This window comes from Phycodurus eques, chromosome 17 (genome assembly GCF_024500275.1).
Source record: "Phycodurus eques isolate BA_2022a chromosome 17, UOR_Pequ_1.1, whole genome shotgun sequence".
Lineage (NCBI taxonomy): Eukaryota > Metazoa > Chordata > Actinopteri > Syngnathiformes > Syngnathidae > Phycodurus > Phycodurus eques.
In genome coordinates this window covers 10,878,436-10,905,948 of record NC_084541.1, presented here as the reverse complement: position 1 = coordinate 10,905,948, position 27,513 = coordinate 10,878,436, and the positions used below count along the sequence as shown (strand labels likewise).

General features: G+C 38.3%; 1 protein-coding gene across 1 annotated transcript in view; it reads left to right on the top strand.

Moving 5' to 3' along the window:
* The window catches only part of LOC133416248 (gamma-aminobutyric acid receptor subunit beta-2), a 61,288-nt gene that overhangs the window by 24,411 nt on the left and 9,364 nt on the right, over positions 1–27,513 (top strand). Inside the window, exons 4-7 of the mRNA XM_061703028.1 lie at positions 131–351; positions 12,890–12,972; positions 21,360–21,497; positions 26,401–26,553. Of these exons, the coding sequence (XP_061559012.1) occupies positions 131–351; positions 12,890–12,972; positions 21,360–21,497; positions 26,401–26,553 (595 nt within the window). The remainder of the gene's footprint in view (positions 1–130; positions 352–12,889; positions 12,973–21,359; positions 21,498–26,400; positions 26,554–27,513) is intronic.

Below are 27,513 nucleotides of genomic sequence, written 5' to 3'. Positions count from 1 at the left end.
AAAATGCTTGCTTTTAAGTGTAACCCTCTCTCCTCTCTCTTTTCTCCCACATCCATACTTCATTTATCTCTTTTACCACGTTAAACTTCTTTTTGTCACTGCGCATCCTCTTTTGTTCCCTCGCTTACAGGACTACACACTGACGATGTACTTCCAGCAGGCCTGGCGAGATAAGCGCTTGTCCTATTCAGAGATTCCCCTCAACCTGACCTTAGATAACCGCGTGGCCGACCAGCTGTGGGTGCCTGACACCTACTTCCTCAACGACAAGAAGTCTTTCGTCCACGGTGTCACTGTGAAAAACAGAATGATCCGACTGCACCCGGATGGTACTGTGCTCTATGGGCTCAGGTGAGGTTTCACTCAGCCACTATTTTATCCAGTTTTATTTTTGATGTCAATGACTCAACAGTTTTCTCTTGCCGGGTAATGATCTCATTAGACACAGATAGGCAAAGTTATTGATGTGAGATGCGATGTTGCCCCAAAGCTAATAATATAACACTGATGAAGTGACCTGACTATGGCTCTTGATCCAGGAAGCATCAAAAACTAAATGTTTCTTCAAATCATTTACTTTTTTGTAAAGTATTTACTTGATTTATATTGAAACCAAAATTACTGAAAGTACTCAAAGCTTGATGACCAGACGAGTCACATAAAACCTGGATTTAAATGAAGAATCACACAGACTCACGCTATATATACGTGTTTGAGAAATGGATGAATAGATGATGAATGGATAAAACAAAAGACAAATTAATACAATTCAAATGGTTTTAAAGCAGTCAAAAAAAATAAAATAAAATAAATCACGAATTGGAATAAACCCTTTACTCCTCACTGAACCGTCATTCTTCATCTTAGCTACACATTTTTGTACAATTCCAGCAATTTCCAGATAGCCTGCTATCATTCCCCCTTGTGCACCACAGGGATACAATAGGAACAATCTGATTGGACGCGTTGGCTATAAGATTATTACAAGTGATATTGATCTTTATGAATAAAAGTCCAACATAATAAGAACTATTGTAAAATCTATTAAGTGATATCTGTGCTTTGTATTATGGCTTATTTTTAGAATATCTTTATTTTATTTGAGCAATTCTATTATTGGAGGAACACAAGAGTAGTTTCAGAGAGTAGCACGCTATGTGGCACACCATCAGACTTAGAAAATGAACTCTGCGGTATATTCAAATTGATGAAAGCTGGTTGTTTAATTAGAGAACAATTAAGGACTGACTCTTAAATTTCAATTACTGTATTATGGTGTTTAAAGTTCTCATAACTGCTTCCGACTTTTAATGAGTCTGTTGATGCTGCTATATCTAGATTCAGTTTGTTTTTTAGAGTACCGGTTGTTGACTTCTAATATATAAAAATGTCATTCCAAACTTCATCTGCGCTCCAACCACTATAAAACAATTGAGCTAATTGACTTACTTGCAAGCTTACCGTTGACGGTGCACTTTACAAACCACACTGATGTCTCATCAGTTCCTTTTGCGAAATAGGCCTCAGATGTCCATACTCTATAAAAGCTTATTGAAAACCGTAACATCTTAATGGCTATTATGGCAAATCATTGGCACTCCTGAGGCAGACTGGAATTAATGTTGAGAAGAGGAGAAAATTTTGAGGAGTCGATACAGATTCTTTTCGTCTTCATAGTTGCCCAGTGTGGTATTGCACTTTGGGAAATTTGTAGTTCATCTGTTTTTTTTTTAGCACCTATCTAAATATATTTACTAAATCATTATTTCCAACTCAAAGATATTCCATGTGTTAAAGAAAGACTGATGAGAGGATTTTGCACAACGTTTAATCGACCAAAACCATTACATGAAATGCACTGGAAAGCAGTAAAGCTGCACATTTTAGAATGGCCTTTTATTGTGGGCAGCCTAAGACATACATAAAAATAATAATAAGAATTATAGCTTTACATAAAGTAGACAGATAAGAACACAGAACAAAGGACTCTAGACATAAAAAATTGAGTGAAACAGGTGCGTTTTGAGTTTTTGTTCGTGTAATAATCGTGCTGTCTAATCAGCATGTTAATATTCTAGACATGATGTGGATGGATTATTTTGGCAAAAGAGAAGTGGTCACTAATAAATATTTAGATTGATGTACATAGAACAACTCTCTGATGCTTGAGTTTAGCTTTTGAAACATGGTGGGAAAAGTGCTACATTTATATTTTTGCTCAGTAACAATTTATATACATTTTGGACCAGTTGGCAAGTGTACCAATGTAGATCAATGGCATTGTTCTGATTATTTTGTCAATACAACAAATTCAGCCATATGCCATAGGCTGTTTGAATGCACTATAAGACAGCACTGTAAAAAATGAATCCTTGCTCTGTTTTCAAGATAACATATATATTGGAAATATATGTCACCCCTGCCTCTAATGCAGAATCACCACTGATCCATACAAAGCAATTCTCTAACAACATAAACGTTTGTGCAAGTCAGATAGTCGTGTAGCTGAGTGCGCAACAAGTCCAGGTGTGGGTCAAAAATACTAAAGGCAAACAATGAAAACAAACGCAACGTACCAGATTGTGACAATGGGTAACTGTGACAATCTAGTAGCAAAAACGGGGGGTGGAACAATTACAAAAATATACAAGAATAAATTGGTTAAGTAAAACAGAGTTGATTTTCAAAACATAATAAATTGATTAGAAACCAACGAACTGAACTAAAAATCTCCTTTCCGTTAGCAACACCAGTTGATTGTGAGGGCCAGACTACACTGAAATACAACTCATCCCTGTGTCTTGTCGTGTCATTTGAGTTGAAGCTCATGACCTACTGTATCGGCCCCTGGCACATCTGAAACCCAATATGCAAATGAAATATCCAAAATTGCTGGGATTTGCTTGGCCCCGAAGAGCGGAAGTTGCGACAAAAATCAGCACAAAAAAATTACTTTGGATGAAAGGGGGGGGGGGGGGGGGGGATTAGGATGAAATTCGGGGAAGAAATCCATCACGCTTGGCACTCAACATCATGTAAGTAGGATGGCCAGAATTGGGTCAGGAGATCAGCGAGTTGCTCTTATAACAACCAGGCAACGAATACAGATTTTGCACACTGCATTATAGACCCCAAACGCACATTTAATCATTTTTAAATACACCAAATTATCCAGTTAATGGTAATTGGACAGTGGTCGTAAAAATGCATTATCATTACCACATTTCATCAAATTATAATTACTCTAGTCTGTTATAGTTTAATTTAAAAACAACTCATGTAAATATGTTCTTTATATAGACATTAAAGATTGTTGCATGACATTTTTTCTACCATACTGTAAATGAGCGGCAATACGTACTTGTAAGACAATAACATAAAGCACTTCAGGGAGGCAGAAAGGCTTTGTTGAGTAGGCGTCTATTATGTGTATTATCTTGGCATCCCATTGCCAAGCAACCAGATGCTGACGTGCGCAAAGAACAACAGCATCTATTCGGATGTTAGTGTGTAATCACATTTAATGTTGTTAGAATCTCTCGGATTTAATCAAAAGTATAGAAATGTAACATAATAGTTACCACAAAGGGTCTTTAATGGAGAAAAAAATATATATTTTTTAATAATTACTAACAGGGACAGTAAAGTAGTGGATCAATATCGTACATTACCTTGGAAGGTAACTTTTTATGCTTGTGCGACAGTGTTAAAAAAATGAGGTGTATTTTTAATAAGTTAGCTACTAAAGCTTAGAAAGCATTTAAATAGGTTTTGTTTTTTATCAACAGCACCTAACTTACCATATATTTGACTTTTGAATGACTGCTAACAATGTTAAAATGTTACTTAAAGCACCGCCTTCAGTACTTGAACGGATTTAATTGCCATTATTATTCCATTCCAAAATTGTTAGTTCTGAAGAAATCAAAGGACAATCAGCTTGAAGTTACCATGACAATTTTCGCAATTATTTGGAAGGCAGAGACAAATTATTTATGTTATTAAGTTCTATTAATTTATTATAATAGGTTGATATAATCATAAAAAAATAATGCAAATGATTTAAAAAATATTAAATGATAAAATAGATTTGGATGTACATTCCAAAGCTAAAGGCTTTACTAAAAGAACGTTCTCTTTTTTTGCCTATGATAGCAATTGATCCCAACTATTATGTACATCAGTATTAATTGTTCAGGCTACATTGGTGTTGATGATGGAGTCCCACACATAAATGAGCAGATGCAATTTGTGGTGTGATTTTTCCATTATGAAACCCCTCAATGTAAATGTAATTAGATATGTCAAGTCCATTGAAGCAGATAAGAGTGAATCCAGACCCAGAGAGCAAACACATAATGAATATATATACACATACGTTATTTTCTTTCTTTGTATGCCACAGAACTGCAAATTCATATGCGATTCATTAAGGTGGTTTGAAGGAGAAAAGCACCTGAGCTTTTTAATGGGCTCAAATTGCTAATATAAATGACTTGCACTAACCCTGCACTGATCTTTAAATCCACAATCCTCGCTTAAGTCTTTTACTTACACTGTAAGGCACAGGCTGGTCTGTTTCTAGGGAGTTCTTTTCCACAGTAACTTTGAATTTTGCAATCCCCAACTTACATTATTTATTTCCCCTATTTTGGAACATTGGAGAAATATGCTCTAAATTGCTAGTGGTACGTCAAAAGCCTGTGACGCTGCCAGTACTCGCTAGAATGAGAAGGTAATAGCAACCGCGAGTTTCACCGGAAAGATCGAGTTGTTCCGTCTAATTAGGTGTGTGCTTCATCTTTCTGTTCTGAACAATTTATGAGCAATCCAGTCGAGATGAAAAGACATTCATTTACACTCAAATTGCATCCGTGGGGCTTACAGGGACAGTGTAGCTTATGATGAATAAATGACAGTACGAAAGTGTTTTGGAACTTGCTGAATAATGCATCTTGACTATCCGTAGGATTGTGTATCATCCATAGATTGATTCTTGCATTCAACTTAAACTAGCTAGTACTATTTAGCCACTTAATTACTTAAACCACACTGTTCACATTCTATATACTGTTTGTATGCTATACCATATGTTAGTATATTTGTGATAACGTACTTGCTTGTACTTTACTACATCCATCCATTTTCATTTACAAGTCATTTATTTTCAGCAGACAGTCGTAGTAGTAGAACATTTAGAACTATGAGATAAATTGGTAGAAGCTGTAGAGTCTTAATGCACCACCTGAAGGTAAGCATAATTTTATTTTATTTATTTATTTATTTAACCTTTACTTAACCAGGTAAGGCAATTGAGAACAGTTTCTCATTTACAATCCCAACATTTCTTTTTCTGTTTTGTTTAATGGTAGTTGGCAAACAGTTTAAGGCACATTACCGCCACCTAGTTTGGAGTGCAGATACTACAACGAACTCTGGCTTATTCGTCGTATGACTGCTAGCGTTGCACCGTGACGTCCGTACTGTAACGGTCCAGGGCGAATACAAATATCATTACACTCGTATGTAGTACTATAATCACATCTAATGATGAGAATAACACATTTTGAAGAAAAAATATGTAATATTTATTTTTTTAAATGTATAGTGTTGACAATTTTTAATGGGCAAACAGTTACAAAAACAACATATTTCCCTTTTCCAAACAATTAAAGGTTAAGAGAAAGATTTGTCAGAAGCCCACTCACAAGACAAAATATGTGTGGTGTAAGGAAGAGCATTTTTAAAACTGTTAAATCTTGATTTGCGTGTGTTACATGTGTGACCAACAGTCAACATTTACAGTACTTAGCCTGAATGTTAAAGACGGCCTTAAGGGAGTGAGGCTACTTGACCGTGACTTGACCTTACAAGTGAGGGCCACCATGTTGTTTCAACATATGGAGCTCAGTTGGTGTGGTCGGTGGTGACGTCCTCGGGCGGTCAGCAAGCAACCACAGCCTGCAATATTATGCATCAATTCCACTAACAGTGACCCAATTGTTCTCTCCCGTGTTGTCCAGTTTGGATATGTGTCTTGATAATGTAGGCAAGAACTAAATACACAAAACAAAGAATGAGATATCATCGGATTGTAAAATAGTTGTGATCGTATTTGGATACAATGTGGAATTTAATCGCATATCTGCGAATATCACTCCAAGCAGACAGATCGGCTTTACAGTGAATCCACGCCTATTTGCGGTTCACTATTCATAATTTCACCCATTTATGTGTTTCCCTGTGGAACCAATCCTCTGCTATTGACTGAAAAACTCACCTATTTGTGTATTTTTGTTGTCTTTGTTTAACGCCCTAAGATGCCACAAGATGGAACCAAGGCCCTGGTTAATAGGAAAGTAGTAATTGGTATCAAAGTGCTCTATAAATAAAATTGAGTTGAGTTGAGTGAGCTCGGGGATCTGGATAGGATGCCCCCCTGAACGAGACGTCTCGCTGGTGAGGTGTTCTTGTCTTCGTAATGCCATTTTTTCAAATCATCAGTACGCCATTTATTATAAAGGGTAATGTTGTAACATGATTGAAACATGTTTTGGATTATAGTTTGTGGTATGTTTACAGTTCATCCTATGTATGTAGGCAGTTGTAAACCTTTTTTTAGGGGGACCTCAATTACTCACTATTCGTGACAGGGCTCAGTTCCTATTCCCTAGCAGGGGGCTACTGTACTATGAAATTTGCAAGCTCATAAGAATTTTGAGGTGCAGCAACATTACCTGCCTTTTGAACGTGTTAGGGAAATATCAGTCCAGGCAATGCAATCTTACTTAAGCTACGCTTTGTCATTGCACGTTGTTTTCACTTTGTTTCTGTACAGGAACGGACAAATGTTTGTAGTTGTTCACCTGTGTTATGGCCAATCATACAAATGTGCATCCATCAAGTGACGTTATTACTGCACAACCGCACAGTGTAAATATTATATATATATACAGTGTAAAAATAACCTTTACCTTACCTGGGCTGTCTTCCCAAAGACTCAGCCAGAGGCTCTTTGCACTCAGTTCTACACCGCTGACTCCATCGACTCACACAAGATCAGAGATTTGCCAGAAAGTAAGCAGCAATTTACTCCTTGGTTAAACACTTGGCGGACTCATCACCAGCAGCAAATCCACACTGGTGGAAGAAATGCTGACAAAGGTGAGACAAAAAATAAAATCCACCCAACCTTGTCATAGCCAAACATCATTTATTTTTCAGGGCTGGGTGTGCACGACAAAATAGCATCCATGTGTCTGTCATTTGGAACACACATCTGGCAGTTGCACTTACAGATGTGAAGTTTTAAGAAAATATGAAGTTTAGCTCCCCCTTTCTACAAGATTTTGGCGTGTGCCAGTGGAACTTCTTCATCCAAAAGAAATCACTGATGTTAGCCAAGTCCTTGCTAACAATGTCTGTTCAAGATCATCAAGTTGCTTGTATGGAATTGTCCGAAATTACGAGTCAGGAGAAATTAACTGGACTAGACCAACCCCTGATGAAATACATTTGTAATTAGGATTCCCCAAGGTGAAACTTCTTGAACCAAAATAGAAAATACAGTAAAAACTTCAGTAATTTTAGTATGAATCTGAAACTGCAATAGGAGCTCACTGTAGATAAAAACAAAAACATTTCTCAGGCAGTGATGATGATTCATTCGTGCTTTAATGTTTAATACACAGCCGGGATTCAATTGCAAAATTACAATTGCCTCACAATTCTTATAATGCAACTATTTTTAGTGCTAGACATCAAACAGCCATGCACACATACAATATGACTCAATACAGAATCAGGCAATGCTATTGAGATGGATTACTTCTGTTAACATTGTAGCAGTTGTAAATGTTGATATAAGGGGAAATCCATTCATACAGCAACGACATAACCCAAACTTGATTGAATAAAAATGTACTTTGAACTCGGAAAGCTCCGTAGTCTCTCGTTAACCTATGCTAGTAAAGTCATAAGTACGTACGGTACAGTACAGTACAGTCAGTACGGCGGTAACCCCGCTGCCTTGTTGTGCCGTGTGATAGCGTATTGTCATGGCGTGTTCCCTTTATAACCTCCAAATGTCGTATTTCGCAACCAAAATGTAAATTGAGGACCTCCTGTCGAGAATCAAGCAAAAAAGTTTTATCCATCCATCTATTTTCTCAACCACTTTATCCTCACAAGGGTCACGGTCATGCTGGAGGCTTATGTGCAGTTCAAACCATTGCTAATGGAAGAAAATGTGTAAAAAAAAAAATAAAAAAAAAAATTTGAAAAATAAAAAAACAAGCACACATCAAACAGTAAGAGAAAGTACTGCAGTTTCCATGAGATTTACTGTAGTCTAGCTACCTGATGATTGATACCTATACCTGGTGACAATTGGTCGTAATGCCTTGGACCTGGACACAGATGATTTATGATGGATCAGTAAAAGTCATTCAGAAAGGTGTCTATCCAAAGCAAAGATGATAAGTAAAACTATTGACATCGGGGAGGTTTTTGTTCAAATTATGGAAGAAGGAGACCAGTTAGGCCAAGAGGCTCATTGGCTGATTATCTCTGCACTTGGACTCGCGATTGATTAGCTTCTCCACTGGCACACATTTATATATGTTGTCAGGTGTGTCTCTGTGGGAGTCAAGTTCGCACACAAGAGCAAAGCCAGGGGAAGAATGCAAAGCTATTACTCACTGACTCATCCTTATGTTCCTCTTACGAAGCCTGATGGACAACAGAAGCTTATCGACTGACTCATGGTTGGCTGTTATCATCATCCTACTGTATCTATCCATGGCTCCTTATTTCACTGTGGAGGCTACTATGGCAGCAGTTATACACAATTTATGATACGGGTGGAGTAATACTGGTATTTTTCATGAGCTCATACAACAACCATGTGAAGAATTGGATCCCGTCTTAAGAAAAGTCAAGACAGTTGAGCTTCAGGGTTCATCTTTATGTCCCATGATCCTCTTTCCCTCAAGCTTTAATGTCAATCTATGCTATCTGAGGTCATTCCACTTGAAATAAAGGTAATCATCTCTTTAGATTTATTGATCTTTTTATCTTACATAAAGCCTTCCTGATCCTTAGCTCCCTGTGGGCTGTAGTTTAATACAAGGTGCCATTTTAAGTTAGTTCCAGGACATACGTCATTTTAAGCACCGTATTTTCACGACCATTAGGCGCACTTAAAAGTTTTCTCCAAAATAGACAGGGCGCCTTATAATGCGGCGGCCATATGTGTGCACTGAGTTCCAACATCTATAAGTGTTGCTGTGTGATGTGCGCTCTGCTTGCCTTTTTTTTTTTTTTGGAGCATTTCCTGCCGACACGCTGCTTACACAGAGGAAAAGCGGACGTGGCTGAGGACAGGGGAGGGTGCGTGAAGGAGAATGCTCAAGCCACACCCCCACACCGGGGTGTTTTTTTTTTTTTTTTTTTTTTTTTTATAAACGCTTGACTGACTGGGAGCATTTCTGGAGTGTGAATTGTGAAAAACAATATCGGTTTGGCTAAGGACCCTTGAAAATGGGACCTACGGAGAGACACACTTACGAAGCACAGTTTAAACTGCAAGCTATCAGTTACGCGCAGGATCATAGAAATCGAGCAGCCGCGTGAGAATCCATGGTTCGCAAGTGGAGGAAGCAGGAAAACGAGCTTCGCCAAGTCAAGAAGACGAAGCTGAGTTTCCGCGTGAAAAAAAACGAAGAAAAAAAACACGGAAACAAGGCGAGGTGGCCCGAGTTGGAAGACCAACTCGAGCAATGGATTAATGAGCAAAGAACAGCCGGGAGAAGCGTCTCAAGTCACCATTTGACAGAGTCCAATAACTCGGAGCTTGCCATCATTCCGGGAGGCTTGACGAACCGCTGGACATACGTGTAAACAGGGTGTTCAAAGTGAAGTGAGCGGCGTGGGAGCCATGGATGACAGATGGCGAACACAGCTTTACTAAGACTAGGAGGCAGCACCGGGCTTGTTTGTGAATGGATTGTGGATGCTTGGGATAACGTGTTTGCTTGCACTGTTGTTCGAGCTTTCGTAAAAGCCGACATAATTTCTGAGGAGCCGCACGGCAACGAGACTGACTTCGACAATGACGAGAGGGAATGACGTGTTTGATGGAGAACTTGCCCAGCTGTTCATTTCGGATACAGAAGATGAGGACTTTGATGGATTTGTGGATGAAGATTTATAAAAAATTAAAGTGAGTACATTGTTGAATACTTCAATAAAGTACAACCGAACTCAGTTTTGCTCCTGCTGCCTTTTTAAAAACATTGTTTTAGCGTGCATGCATGTTAGCGTATGTTTTAAGCTAGCGTATGTTATACCATGCCTGCGCCCAATAATACGGTGCGCCTTATGTATGTGTTTAACACAGAAATAGACCCCATAACTGAGACTGCGCCTTTTAATACGGCGCACTCTATGGTCGTGAATATACGGTACTAACGTAAAATCTAACCATCTATAACGGTGGGACACAAACCTAAATTAGGTACACTTATAGACTTGTGACATACAGATCAGTTTTACAGAGACATATTTGTATTTCTTTACATGTCAATACTTCCTGGCTTCACTAGTCAACACAACTAAGAGGGTAAATTATAGATGTACCATCGGTTCTTCAAGATCCCTACATTGAGATTGACATGAGACATTATTATTTCGGCGTTGTCATAAAACTGACTGACAGTCTACTCACTTTTGATATTCAAAAGACCAACTTCATCCAAAATCCTCATGCCTTTTTATCATAATGCAAAGTTAATACAGAGGCCCAAGGGCATTTTGGATCATTGCACTGCAGTGCTGATGGTCAATTACAGTGGGCCGTGAGTCAGTCTAACTCTAATCACACAGGACTCAAGAGACCACCAAAGGGATTTGAAATTGATGTCCTTTTTAAATTACATTTACAACCCCAATTCCAAGTTGTGGGGGGTACACCTCTTTGTGAACAAGTGCGTGAGAAAATAGTCGAACTGTTTAAGGACAATGTTCCTCAACGTACAATTGCAAGAAATTTAGGGACTTCATCATCTACGGTCCATAATATAATCAAAAGGTTCAGAGAATCTGGAGAAATCACTGCATGTAAGTGGCAAGGCCGAAAACCAACATTGAATGCCCATGACCTTCGATCCCTCAGGGGGCACTGCATCAAAAACCGACATCAATGTGTAAAGGATATCACCACATGGGCTCAGGAACACTTCAGAAAAACAATGTCAGTAAATACTGTTCAAGGCTACATCCATAAGTGCAACTTGAAACTCTACTATGCAAAGCAAAAGCCATTTATCAACAACACCCAGAAACACCGCCGGCTTCTCTGGGCCCGAGCTCATCTAAGATGGACTGATGCAAAGTGGAAAAGTGTTCTGTGGTCCGACAAGTCCACATTTTGAATTGTTTTTGGAAATTGTGGACGTTCTGTCCTCCGGGCCAAAGAGGAAAAGAACCATCCGGACTGTTATGGACACAAAGTTGAAAAGCCAGCATCTGTGATGGTATGGGGCTGTGTTAGTGCCAATGGCATGGGTAACTTACACATCTGTGAAGGCACCATTAATGCTGAAAGGTACATACAGGTTTTGGAGAAACATATGCTGCCATCCAAGCAACGTCTTTTTCATGGACGCCCCTGCTTATTTCAGCAAGACAATGCCAAACCACATTCTGCACGTGTTAAAACAGTGTGGCTTTGTAGTAAAAGAGTGCGGGTACTAGACTGGCCTGCCTGCAGTCCAGACCTGTCTCCCACTGAAAATGTGTGGCGCATAATGAAGCGTAAACTACGACAATGGACACCCTGTACTGTTGAACAGCTGAAGCTGTACATCAAGCAATAATGGGAAATAATTCCACCTACAAATCTTCAACAATTAGTGTCCTCAGTTCCCAAAACGTTTGTTGAATATTGTTAAAAGAAAAGGTGATGTAACACAGTGGTAAACATGACCCTGTCCCAGCTTTTTTGGAACGTGTTGCAGCCATAAAACTCTAAGTTAATGATTATTTGCTAAAAACAATCAAATTGATCAGTTTGAACATTAAATATCTTGTCTTTGTAGTGTATTCAATAAAATATAGGTTGAACACAATTTGCAAATCATTGTATTCTGTTTTTATTTATGTTTAACACAACGTCCCAACTTCATTGGAATTGTGATTGTAAGTATGACCGAAGGTTTAACAAGTTTCAAAGGGTCATAATTTGTGTTGGTCAAGTTACTGTCTAAGGTTGAATTTATACTGCAGATCCATTTCCAATTTAGTAATGCCTGCATTTGCCTACATAATTTTTTCAACGTGTACATTTAAAGTAACACATATCTGATATGACTGTGTTACCATCCACGGAACATTGCATATTGACTTAGTTGGCGTGCATGGGTGAAGTTTTCCCTCCATTTATTTGAATAAGGGTAAACCCTGGCATTGCGCCGTTAGCCGTCTGCAATTTATTATTTTTTTCCTCATTTAATGATCGGCACACCTCACGTACCTCTTTTAAGCTATTTTTAATGCTCTATGCTTCCGCTGTAGTTTATTTGTGTTATTTTTATTCCAGTGCGGTGAAACTTGCATTGACAGGGTGTATCCAGTCTATGTTGCGCTTCGATTGGCAGATATTCAATGTGATCAGATTTTTATCCACAGTTGGAAGAGGCTGCTTCTGATCTGTGGATATCCGATTCAGTGTGTTTATTTTCTCTTAATAGGCTGCCATGACACACACTAGAATGGTGCAATTGAAAATTGTTACTTGAACCAATTGGATATCCAGCCTTAGGTAATCAGAGAGTTCCCTCGAAAACAACAAACTTCAATGGTATATTTTTTCTTTTGTATGTCTTTTCAGGATCACCACTACTGCTGCTTGTATGATGGACCTCAGAAGGTATCCACTGGATGAGCAAAACTGCACATTGGAGATTGAGAGTTGTGAGTAGTCATTTTCCCCCTCCAAATGTTAGACCACTTTTTGTTTAACGCGAAACCAAAACAGAAATACTGTGAACTAGGTCAAACACAATATTTGTCAGGTCTATGGTTGATAGGAAATGATAGGAAATGCAAACATTGTCTTCCAGGGTGAAATGATCATTAAACATGAATTTAACGTTAATCATTTTTAGTAAGTAAAATTTTCCACTGTCAGACAAGAATAATAAATACATGAATTACTATTAGGAGAGCGAAACAAAAAGGTACTACACGTGGTACTCTGTTTCAGGTAATAATTCCATACAGCTCCCTTTTTTAATTATTATGTTTTTTAATTTGAAGGTTCCCCCGTATGCGCGAGATGCGATGTAAGTTGATTTGTTTTTACCTTATATATCTAGACTGCATTTCTGCTTAATTTAATATTATTGTCAGTGTTTTTCATTAAAAAAATTTACATTTCTAGGTAACCCAAAACTTTTGAATGGTGCTAAACCAACACACGACATTGTTTGTTCTGTTACAGTACTTGCTTCTTTTGTCAATGATGCATGTGTAATCCATGACTCTTAGTAGTAGTAGTATTTCCCGTAGCAGATTCTAAATCAGAGCAAGGAACTACCATTGCATTAATTATTAGAATGTGTTTTAACCCCTTAAGTTCTTGGTCACTGTGATATGACGCCACTGTACGGTGTTATTCAGGTGCCCTAACTACAACACGAAACTGTTTCCTGTTAAAAGATGTCACACTGACTCTGTGAGTACAGCAGCAGTGAACCTTTTCAATAAATCACGAACACAGTACGGTCACTCATCCGTTTAACGCCAGAAACTACACTTTGTCTTTTTGATTAGCTCGAGCCCATATGTGACTACAAACGGCTCTTCGGTGCAGTGGGGAATTTAAGATGTAAAGTGCACTGACAGGCAAAGACGATTCACAAATGGAGACAAACTTGAGGTCATTGAAACAGTCATGAAATACACACATCCGTGTCATTTCTCTGAACAGGGAAAGACTGCTCTACCGACAAAATTAAAGTATCATTTCATTTAGGTTTTTCTACCAAGTAACAGTGATTTCTCCACCAAAGACCCACATCATATGGAGGGGGCCACTTCTCACTATCGCTCTATTGCTATCTTATTCATTTATTTTCTTATCTTTAGATTTTCCGTCGCTGCTCTGGCATGCAACCAACTACAGCCTTTCCGTACGCTGCAGAAATACAAGAGACATTTTAATTGGACCCCAGATTTTACATTAAAGTCACTTTAATGTGTGCGGAATCACAGAATCGTAGAATCTTCAAGTTGAGCCACTTCAGCTCACAGAGGCAGCCCAGAAAGAAGGCACTTAGTTGTTCAGGTGCTGTGTGTGCTCATGCATGTTTTCATATGCATTGAGCTGAAATGCAAACTGTCTGTTTATTAAACATCTCAGATTTCACTTGAGACGGGTGCATTCACTTCTGGTAAATGAATGTCTCAGAGAGTCCAAAGCTGCAGCCAGGCATGAAGGACCATTTGAAACCCAATTTACACATCAAATTCCCGTCTATTGAAACGACTTTGAACTTGCACAAGAATGTTTCAAACTTTAGATGAATAGTAATAACACATTGTGCCAAGAGAGTGTACAGTATTGAGGGACAAAATAAAACTAAACTTGGCATTTACAGTATTACATGTTAGATAGTGGGCTAAAGTCAAATGGTTGTCAGCACACAATTTGGAATCTAACCAAAATATCTGTGAAAACCCCTACGTATTTTTACACTTGTGTTTGTTACAATTACATAAACAAATGTGTGAGGCACACCTGTGACCTGAATCACTTTCATATTATGTTTTAGTCATCAAAAGTTATTAATGAATATTTAATCACAAGTCTCAATATTAACATGGATGTTTGTCTGGTCTGTATGAAAACTGAAAGTAATGAAGAAAAATCATACTTACTTTCCTATGCTAAAAGTGTTTTATACATCAGATGCCGGTATTTTACATTATTTCATGTCGACAACCTTCTTTGACCATTAAAAGAAATCAATGATGACATAATTTTATTGGACTGATAAAAAGCCTGGAGTCAGATGCAGAAAGGGAGATATGCTACAGTCCCAGTTAAATAGCTCTTCTCTTGTATTGTTATCTCCACAGATGGAATCACAAAAAAATTCATTTAATTTTGGCCCGCCAGCACTTCCAGACTACCAGACCTTTTGTGCTACCATGAAATACTTATTTTTTTTTCCCTGATGGGACAAGTTAATGTCTCTGCCAATTAGGCATTATGGGGTCCCTTTCATATTCATCCTATTGTTGTTCATTTGTATGACTTACTCACTCTGTTGATATCATGCACTTCACTGAATTGCTGCTAAATGCTAAACAGAAATGGCACTCAAATATGTCATTTCTCAAAGGTGAAAATCATAAAACATGGATTGTTTCGAACAGGTGAGTTTTTTATTTATCTCACTCTTAACTACTTCTGGGCACAAATTTCCATATTGCAATATAACATCGTCATCTGTCATGGTACACAGTGCAGTAAGCGCACTTTATAAAGCCTTTTGAATCTCTGTATTCGGCCCTATGTACTATAACATACTGTAGTGCTACTAATGCTACCTTCAAACTAGTGTAGTGAGAAGTATGTCGTATCCCATTAGGAGGAGCTTCATTTATACAGGTCATAGCCCTGTCTAAAAGAGAAGTAGGGCTTTGCCGCCGTCTTGTGGAATTCATAGGCAGTTAAACCTTTTTGAAGGGGACGTCAATTGCTCATTGATATTCGCTATTTGTGGCAGGGTTACCCCACAAACAGCAACATTGTAGTCTCCATTTTTTTTTAAGCATGCCGCCTATTCATCGGCATTTCTCAGCATTCAATTACAGTACATTTTCAGAAGTGAATTTTAATTGGGATACATATCATATTCATTCAACAAGAAAGAGGATAACCAAGTAGTTACTGTGGAATTGTGGTTCTTTTGGTAGGCCCTAACCTTTTAATCCAATTTAATGATCTGCCTAAATTACAATTTATGGGCATTGGAAAATGGAGGATCCTTATTTCGTGCTGGAACACACTGATACAACTATCCTTCCTTTTTAATAACCTTTGAGATGCAGATGAACAGAAACTGTACTGCACATGAAATGGAAATGCATTGTGGGGGTACGACTGAATGGAGCAAGCACCAAGCGCGACTTTCATCAAGGGAACAAGAGATGTCTCCGAGTGCGAGTGTTCAAAGCCACCAACGAAGAGTCAGGTTTAATAATTCATTCCAACTAAATAGGTCAGTCAAGATTTAATTAAGGAGAGCAGGCAGGATGGAGGGAACTGTGGTGAGGTAGCAAGGTAGATGGAGAGACAAATGACCATGTATTTGTAACTTAACTAAAAACTCACTCGGCAGAATGCAGGCATCAGCCAAGGGGGAAAGATTTTGGTCTGGCTAAGAATCTTCCTTATTCACATTGATATATATGTATTGTATAAAAGTGAAAGTGTGTTCATTTTTAATAAAATGTATAAAGGATCCCTGCCAAGTCTCAAGGGGGTCATGAAAGAAACACTATTCACACCAAAAGTTTCATTACTACAAACAGAAAATAACTGGAACAGAGGTGAGGTGCTTTACTCTTGATGTAGTCAATACGAAGTTGTACCAAATTTAGGGTGGGGACAAACAGCATTATAATGAAATTGTAAAAAAACACAAGAAATAGAAAAATGAACCACCAACTTTATACAGATCCTCAACAAAGGAAAATGTAAAAGCAAACGGGAATAACTAATTTGCTCTTGCTTCAAGCAGCTGCAAAAACTTAGTTTCTTAGTAGCAAAAACTTCTTGCTATGCAGCTGTTCCACCTTTCAACAAAGGTTAATGGAAATCAATAATTTAGTTTTTGCATAATCCTGCCAACGAACTAAAGCCGTGCAAGCACTGCAAAGTCGTCCAGCTCACTTTTCAATTTGGGCTGCTTTCGTTTCAAGTCTCGTCAGGCGTTTTCAGTTATGTAGTATACAAGAAGGTACGATGAGCGTTTCCGGCCCGGATGTACAGTGAACCCTCGCATATTCGCGACTCCGCATTTGCAGATTAATTTTTTCACATATTTGTTTTTCGGGGACCTATCGTCCGTTATTCACAAAAAAAACAAATGTTTTTGTCCTCAGGCCAAAGCAATAGAAATAATACTTTGGCGCCATCTTGTGGCATCTTGGTGGCAAGGAACTAGGTTGAAGTGAATTGAGAAGCCTCATTTAGACGAAAGAAGTGCTTTTCTATCACCTTGTGACATCTATGGGTAATTCTAAACCTTTTTAGTCAATATTCACTACTCACAGCAGGGCTTGGTCCTTATACCCTGCGAATAGCGCGGTAATAATGTACAGTGATCGGTTGAATTCTTTCTTTGAGTTTTCTGTTTGAAACAGATTCCATCTTTAGCAACTGACAACAACAACTCAATCGTAAAATGCGAGCAGTCAAGTCTAGAGGTGCAACAATTAAATGATTAATTGACTAACTAACTAATCGATTATCAAATTAATCAATAACAATTTTTGATAATGGATGAGCTGTTTACAGACCTTATTTGACATAAAACTGTCCAAATCCTCAGAATTAAATATTCATTATTATATCTATTTTCTAATAAAGAAGAATTATTAACTTTGCATTTCATCAAAATAACAAATTTACATTTTTCCTTTCCTTTGGAAAACAGTTACCTGAAATGTTCCCTATTTTCTGACATGTTGCAGTCTAAACCATTAACTGAATCATAATGAGTTTATGTTGTTGCATTTATGCGTACAAGTACATTGCACAAAATAGAAACCAAAACTATTGTACATACGTTCAGTCTCTCAGCAATGTTATTTGTTTGTTTGCAAAATAGAGTGCTGAGTTTTAATTTTGACATTTGAGGTCTGATTAAGCTGCTTTAATAGACTTGTTTATTTTTTTTTATTTTTTTTGGTATCACGGTTGAAAACAGAATTGGCAAAGGTGAATTAATCCATAGACGCAGATATTTTTGATGATGGAAGAACAAAACCTCATATACTGGTAATTTGAGTCAGGCCGCAACTGCGTCCGCCATAACAAGGTTGATGAAATAAAAACATTAAAATGACAAATATTGAAGCCATCATTTATTAACGATGATTGTCGCACGGGAATGTTCTTGACAAAATTTTGAAAAGACAGCTGGGATAGGCTCCAGCACGCCCACGACGCTAGTGAGGATAAGTGGTACAGAAAATGGATGGATGGATGGAAATTCTGAAAAATTTGGACAAATTGTTCTGGAAGTGAATTTTTATAGGTTGGCAGCTCTGCATTCACAGACACCTACTAGAAGCAGTGCAGCCAAAAGAAACCCTAAAAAATAGAATAGACTGTTGGGAATGGAAAATAAAATGTTATGGAATAAATATTAGAATTTAGGTTGTTAAATGTAGGTCAGTGCATCTGATAATGTTGAGGCTAGCAAAGAAGGCCTTGATCAGCCACCACTGTTGCACATTAGGCTTGGTTTCTTTCTTGGTGGAGGTAATTAGGAGAAAAGGCTGTCTCAGATCGAAAGAATGGTGTAGAAAAGGACGATATGCGAGCTTGGTCGTAATTTTTTTTCTGTTAGGCCTGCATGTCACAATTACAATCACATGTACATGTGAACAGTCATGCATATTTCCTAGCTGCTGAATCGCAACATTTTTCATCATTCAGCATAGCAACACACACGGAAAATACCATAAAACAAGTCAGCATGAAATAACAATATCATTTAACTGACATGCAAATCCCCAAACACGCAGCCATATAATCTGTCATGTACAGTAGTTGCATGTTGCCATACTCAGCATCCATTTTAAACAGTTTTATGATGCACTCCAATATAATATTCTTTTTTTTTTCTACAAAGAAGTGCTTTGCAAGTCTTGCTGATTCTCAATCTGGAGAACCTTCCTTATAATCTTCGTAGGAGGAGGACTAATTGAATAGCCGTTGTATAAATTGCATTGCTGGGTGAGTGTATGTAAATAGGTTTTAATTGAATTGCATGTAACCTCTGCAGGGTTTCAATAATAAAGAACCCTCAGCATGCAATCTATCATGTAAGAGCCAACTTTATGGTCTAAAGTGTTTTATCTTTCCTCTTTAAAGTAGCATTTGTCCTCAGATGGAACTAGAGTAACATGTTACTCAATGATTTATTGCTCGTATCCATTGCCCATTTTGCTGCCCATGTCTCCACTGATTTGACCAAAACGAAAGCAAAAGAGGGAATAACTTTGGTTCAGATAAATATTAATAGACTCTTGTCCCTTTCAAGGATTTTACTCGCTTCTAGAGATGAAAATGGATGCCTTGCTTGGTTATTTAATAATTCTTTCTCCGAATGTTAATAATTTAGTTGCACTTGGGACACAACATAATAGGATGACTCATAGGTTTAGTCCAATATACCGTATATATACAGTAAAGGGGTTTCCTCGGCTACTATACATAAATAATGTTGTATGTTTAACATTATTTCATTATTTATAGTTGGGCTTTTCCATAATTCAGTTAAAATGTAGCATCAAGGCATTAGCACAAGCTTTGTTCAAGGAAGGCTCAAAGGTGGATGTTCAAAATCAGCGAACACATGTAAAGCTAACAGTGCTAATGGATTATTTAAGTTCACAAAAAATACTTTCCGGCTGTGGTGATTCACTATCCTAAAAACATCTTGAATTGAATCAATTTTGATAAAATGAGCGTGAAACCACAAAATCCATCCAGCCATCCATTTTCTGAGCCACTTCTCCTCACTAGGGTCGCGGGCGTACTGGAGCCTATCCCAGCTATCATCGGGCAGGAGGCGGGGTACACCCTGAACTGGTTGTCAGCCAATCACAGGGCACATACAAACAAACAACCATTTGCACTCACATTCACAACTACGGGCAATCTAGAGTTGTCAATTAACCTACCATGCATGTTTTTGGGAGGAAACCGGAGTGCCTGGAGAAAACCCACGCAAGCACAGGGAGAACATGCAAACTCCACACATGCAAACTCCACACAGGCGGGCATGGCAATAAAAAAGGTGATTCTTCTTCTTTAATAAATATACTGGAGTTGAGAGCATAATGCTATGTCCTACAAAACTGTACATAAACTGTTAAACTGTGGGAAATGTTTGAGTCGGAAAAAAACATTTTTATTGCGCCACAACATAATCATTTGGGTTGATGTATATATTCTAATGGTGTCACCTTCATTAAAGATTATCTTAGTGATAATAACATTGGCTCGCTCTTATGCAAAATATGCTAAGCAAGCTGAGAGCTCAGAATGCTAACAGCAGGTTATTTTCTCAAACTTGGCAGTCACTCATGGCAACAAAATTGTATAAATATGTTTCTACAATTAGAGCGTCAGCCTCACAGTTCTGAGGACCAGGGTTCAATCCCCGGTCCCGCCTGTGTGGAGTTTGCATGTTCTCCCTGTGCCTGCGTGGGTTTTCTCCGGGCACTCCGGTTTACTCCCACATCCCAAAAACATGCATTAATTGGAGACTCTAAATTGCCCGTAGGTGTGAATGTGAGTGCGAATGGTTGTTTGTTTGTATGTGCCCTGTGATTGGCTGGCAACCAGTTCAGGGTGTACCCCGCCTCCTGCCCGATGACAGCTGGCATAGGCTCCAGCACGCCCGCGACCCTAGTGAGGAGAAGCGGCTCAGAAAATGGATGGATGGATGTTTCTACCACATCTGCCTCACAGTTCTGAGGATCGGGGTTCAAATCCCGGCCCCGCCTGTGTGGAGTTAGCATGTTCTCCCCATGCCTGCGTGGGTTTTCTCCGGGTACTCCAGTTTCCTCCCACAACCCAAAAAAATGCATGAGAGGTTAATTGGAAACTCTCAATTGCCCATAGGTGTAAATGTGAGTGTGAATGGTTGTTTGATTACATGTGCCCTGCAATTGGCTGGCGACCAGTTCAGGGTGTACCCCACCTCTCCCCCGAAGATAGCTGGGATTGGCTCCAGTACGCCTTGACCCTAGTGAGGATAAGCGGTACAGAAAATGGATGGATGGATGTTGTTACCATATTAACTACTTTACAGGCACGTATGGCTGCTAAATCGTGATAACATTGGCACTGAACTCAATAAATACTTCCTTACTTCCACTTTTTGTTTAGAATGCTGTGAAATTGGAACCTTTAAACTGTGAAAGTGGGATATTTCCAATTTTCCAACAGCCTCGAATGGAGTATAATGGAACATATTACGCTCCAGCTATTGTAGCAGTCAGGTACTACCAGTCAGGTATTACCTAACCTACTTTGTATTCCATCACAGATGGTTACACAACAGACGACATTGAGTTCTACTGGCGAGGAGGCAACAATGCTGTGACAGGTGTGGACAAGATTGAGTTGCCACAGTTCTCCATTGTCGATCACAAGCTCATCTCCAAGAACGTCGTCTTCTCGACAGGTGAGGAGCATGATTCGCATGAATACAGTAAAAACGATAAACACTGTAACAGGCTGTGGTATAGTTATTTGATTTTTGTCTTGAATTAAGTGAGACATAATGTGGTGCACTACTTGGTTGAAAGCAGCAGAGGCGCTATTAATTCAATCTCAACTCGCTAGTGGTCGAAAGAAGATGAAGTGAAGAATATAACATCTACTGTGAGAAGTTTTAGTAGCAGTCTACAAAAGAACATTCCAAGAGGGATTCTCCCATCCAATGCAAATCGATTAATTCATCATTAATTTGCCCAAAAGTTGATCAAGGAATTTTAGTTTCATCAAGTAACAACAGCTCTGAAATAGGGATTTAATGTAGTAGTTGGACTTGGACGGATACGAAAATACAGTCTATGCTAATTACTTGTACTGGAGCGTGTAAAGATGAAAACATTCAAATGGAGTTTATATCAGGAGTTACCCTCTGAGATGTAAGACAGCATGACTTATTTAAACGTGATAAACAAAAAGAATGTTGTCTGATACACTGAAATATTAATGCTTTCTGTGCTTCCATATTCATGAGATGGTCATGAAAGCAGGCAACGTAAGTGTAAGCAGAACAGTGGTTCTGCTGTATGTTCTTTCCGGAGTAGCCAGAGTAATGAAAGAAGGGGCTTTTCCTACCTAAAAGGGTTACAAACCACCATAACTCCATTACTTGCGTATGAATGGACAATTTTTGAAAAGTCTGTTTGTTGTGTCAGTACCATTAATATAATTTAAGGATTGCTGCCAAAGAGCTGCCCTGCTATTGTGACTTAAATTAACTCTGTAGCTACAGAAGGTGTGGGGGATTCCCTTTTAGCATGATATCAGCGGCAGAATGGAAGGAGTGACCCTGAGTTTGTTCAAAGATGCAAACATCAGCATGTGCTTGGCGTTTATCCAATTCAAATGTCAAGTTTATGGCCAAGGAGAGCCAGTGTCATTGTATCTAATGAATAACGCATACCGGTGGCCCTTGTTGTGTTACTTTCAACCTTCTGTGGTTTCTTTATCCTATGAACTTAAACCTTGGTGAGACTCACAGTGGTTCGTGCTTAAATTAACTAAATTAAATAGCAGATGTATGCCATGGCCCAATGGACTCTTAAGTGTTTTCATGTGTCGATCCTGTCCCTTCAACCCTTTTCTGTCTGCATGACTTTCAAGTAAATTGCAATTCGATGTGACGCTCTTGTAAGACCTTTTGTGTGACATTTTGCAAGTTGAAATTGAACAACATCAAATGACATCACCATCACCGAAAAATATCCAATAAAAATAGTGGATCTCAAAATTTTGTTTTTAGTGTGTTTTGGATCACAATTTTAAAAGCCCCAACAATTGTAGAGCTACTGTACATACGTTCTTGCTGGACAACAAGAACTGGTTTCTGGTTACAGTTTCAACAAACCTAAATTAAAAAGCAATTTAACCTCTAAGGTTGACGGCAATACATTTTGGATGCTGGTTTACCTCTTCTTAGCTCATATTTATTTTCCCCAACATAAAAAAGGGGAAATAATAAATACAAAAAAGGGAAATAATTATTTGTTTCAGGGTCAAATGGTCATGTAAATTCACTGTTATGACCATTTTTTAATAATATTTTAACATTATCTGTCGTACAATTGTAAAATGTTAATCATAATTGTGTAAAATTATTACTCTGGAGACTCAAACACTAAAGACATGATATCTTATTTACATTGGTTACATCAATGTGATGATGAGGTTCAAGCCAGAAAGGTTTGCTCGCCCTCCAAGGTCTATTTTTATAGAAATGTAAAATCCAAATTGTACCACTTGAGGGGGACTACCGTAATTTCTCGTGGATAATGCGTATCCACGTATAATACGTGTCCCCAAAGTTGACCTCAAAATTCTGGAAAACCATTCTACCTATGTATAATGCATTTTTACAATGCATGATTTTTCTTCTACCCATATGATTAAAACAAAGTATTATCTATATTTTGTAGCTTTTTTTCCCCCAAAGAATTATTCTGAAGTTAAGCACTTTATTTGAACACGCAATACGTTTTCATTTACTTGCTCTTATTTTGAAATTCAAAGCCCTACTTTTACTTAGCAAATGAAAAAAAAACACAGTTGTGCTCATATGTTTGATTACCCAGGCAGAATTTGTAAGATGGGTAAAATTCTTTAAAGAAAACATGAAGCGCCAGGCGAAACGCATTTTATTTTATTGGGATTCAAATTAAATGGTCAAGCATTGCAGAAAAGCATTATCATTGAACAAAACATAATAAAGAAATTAATTATGGTTGTTGTTCAGTCATCAATCATAGTTGAAAAAAAAACATTTCACAAATTCTGTTAGGGCATGTAAACTTATGAGGACAACTGTACATATATGCAATCATATGTACCCTTGTCATATTGGAATGAAAGTGTAGACTACACCTTTTTCAAAACCATTAGGTGGCGGTGGCATATTAGAATGAAAGTGTACACCTTTGTCATAACCTCTGGGTGGTGATGGCATATTAGAATGAAAGTGTACACCTTTGTCATAACCTCTAGGTGGCGGTGGAATTTTTTAATTAAAGTGTACAGCTTTTTCATAAACTAGATGGCAGCATACATTTATAAAATGTTAAAGTTGTTTTTTTTCCATTTTCCCCTATACCTATGTGTAATGCACAATATTGACTTTTGACAATTTCTGGGGGGGGGGGGGGGGGGGAAATACGCATTATACACGAGAAATTACTGTACTTTAATTTAGTGCTTTTTGCATTCTCTTGAAGCATTACCACTTGACCGTCACTGACCGTCATTCTAATGTTAAATTCACTCATCCAAATTCCTTTACATTCAACACTGCACATCCCTGCATCCCTAAAAATAGTGCCAATTTTAATATACCGTAATTTCTCGTGTAAAATGCGCATTTCCCCCCCCCCCCCCCAAAAAAAAAAAAGTTCAATAGTGCGCATTATACATAGGTATAGGGGCAAATGGAAAAAAACTTTCACATTTTATAAATGTATGTCTCCATCTAATGGTTATGAAAAAGCTGAACACTTTCATTCCAAAATGCCAACGTCACCTAGTGGTTATAAAAAGGTGTAGCCTACACTTCAGTTCCAATATGACAGGGGTACGTTTGACTGCATATATGTACAGTTGTGCTCATAAGTTTACATACCCTGGCAGAATTTGTGAAATATTGTTGTTTTATTTTTTATTTTATTGCTTTTTTTAAATATAACTGATGAATGAACAACAACCATCATTAATTTCTTTTTGGTTATGTTTTGTTGAATGATAATGCTTTTCTGAAATGCTTGAACGTTTAATTTGAATCCCATTAAAATAAAATTAAATGTGTTTCGCCTGGTCCTTCAGAATCAGAATCATCTTTATTTGCCAAGTATGTCCAAAAAACACACAAGGAATTTGTCTCCGGTAGTTGGAGCCGCTCTAGTACGACAACAGACAGTCAATTTACAGAACACTTTGGAGACAGAAAGACATTGACAATAAAACAGTCACTGAGCAGTAAAGGGTTGCTAGTTATCTGGTAATGCCGGTACATTTTATTTATTTATTTTTTTTGACAATTGTGCAAAAAGATGCAGAGTCCTCTAGCACTTAGAGCAGTTCGAATGACTAATATTGCAATAGTCCGGTGCAATGACCAATGTGCAAAGGGCGCTGAGACTTCAAGGAGTGTATGCGGTTTAAAGTGACGAGTAGTGCGATAATCTGGGACAATGTTGGTTGTGCAAATGTTACAGATACTCCTCAATCAGTGTGCAAATGGAGCAGATGCTACTCTGGCATGAGTGGCCAGTATATGCAAATAGTGCAGCATGGCAAGACAACTACAGTGAGTGAACGAGTAATACATAATTGGCCCCACAGAAATGTGACAACGAACTCAAGTCAAAAAATTGCCAGCATGTTGTAATGGAATTGTAGGTCAGGTGTTTAAGAAGTTGATCGCAAGAGGGAAGAAGCTGTTGGAATGTCTTCTAGTTCTAGTTTGCATTGATCGGTCGCCCCTACCTGAGGGAAGGAGCTGGAAGAGCTGGTGACCGGGGTGCGGAGGGTCCGAGAGGATTTTGCACGCCCTTGTCTTAGTTCTGGCAGCCTGCAAGTCCTCAATGGTGGGTAGGGGGGTACCGATAATCCTTTCAGCAGTTTTGATTGTCCGTTGCAGTCGGAGTTTGTCCTTTTTTGTAGCAGCACCAAACCAGACTGTGATGGAAGAACACAGGACTGATTCGATTACCGCTGTGTAGAACTGTCTCAGCAGCTCCGGTGGCAAGGCCGTGCTTTCTCAGAAGCCGCAGGAAGTACAACCTCTGCTGGGCCTTTTTGAGGACGGAGTTGACGTTGGTCGCCCACTTCAGGTCCTGAGAGACTGTAATTCCCAGGAACTTGAAGGTCTCGACGGTTGACACAAGGCAGCTGGACAACGTGAGGGGAAAGAATAGTACCCATCTTACAAAATTTGCCTTGGTAATCAAACATATGAGCACTAATGTGTGTTTTCTAATTTACTAAATAAAAGTAGGGCTGTGAATTTCAAAATTAGAGTAGGTAAATTAAAAAAAGGATTAAGTGTTCAAACCGAGTGCTTAACTTCAGAATAATTATTGGGGGAACAAACTAACAAAATACAGATAATACTTCATGTTTTGAATATTTTTCATATGGGCAGAAGCAAAATCATGCATTGTAAAAACGCATTAGACATAGGTAGAAGGGTTTTCCAGAATTTTGAGGTCAACTTTAGGGGTGCGTATTATACATGGCTGCGCATTATACACAAGAAATTAGGATAGATTGGATGATTAAGCACTGAACGTTGGTTAATTTACTTTCCCTTTTTGTCAACTCTCTAGGAGCTTACCCACGCCTTTCCTTAAGTTTTAAGCTTAAGAGAAACATTGGATACTTCATCCTGCAAACATACATGCCTTCAATCCTTATCACCATTCTCTCCTGGGTCTCCTTTTGGATCAACTATGACGCGTCTGCTGCCAGAGTGGCTCTAGGTGAGTCAGTTACCCTTTTGTGGTGAAATCATCAAAAAATAAAACACAAAGATGCTTAAAGGAAAAAAAAGAAAAATACTTTTTGCTCTGTAGACTCAAGAGATATGATTTTTTAAGAGTTTTGCTGAGGTCCCGTATGCTCATGCATGATAACAGTTCGTACTGCGGGTTCTTGAGAGCTTAGAGGCTTAGTTTTCCTCAGAAGGTTCGGTAGACATCCAATAATCAACCCTCCATTCCACACTCAAAGCAGCCATATTTCAAAAGTACTCATTGCAGAAACAACAGACGCTCAGTTCGATAATGATGAACAAAGGCACACGTTTCATAGGAAACGCTTTATAGGAAGATTTGATTGATTACAATTTTTCACTATTTTGATGAAACAATTTCCTCCTGTCAACTTTGATTATGGAAATAACAACACAGCGTATGCATCTTTGATGCATACGCTTACTGTTTGTTGCAAGCTCCCTGTCTTCTTATGGCCCCACACCGTCCATCTAGCTTCACCCATCCTTCTACGGATCCTTCGATTTAGTTGACAAGGCAAATTCGCTGATTGAAGACTGAGCTGAATTTAGTAATTTCGGGGGGGGGGGGGGGGTGTACAGAGGTCGGGGTCATCCACAGAATTTAATGAAAAAATGCAATGCCTCATAATGGAAACGTGTCAGCTGGGTGACTCAATGTTTAGTCACCCCTCAATCTATATGAGATTCTCAAAAAAAAAATTCTGACCTTGTTTTTAGGCTTTAAAACAGTCTTGCGTGTTTTATTTTTTATTTTTTCCTCCTAGTTGATCCCATTTGTATTTTGGGCAATGGTCAGCTTTGTGACAGATGTATAAAAAAATAACTAGTGTTCACAGATGTACTCCGAGGATTCGAGAATGTTACAGAAGCTGACAACACGTTTAATTTATCAAATATTTAAAATGATATACTGTACTGAATTTGA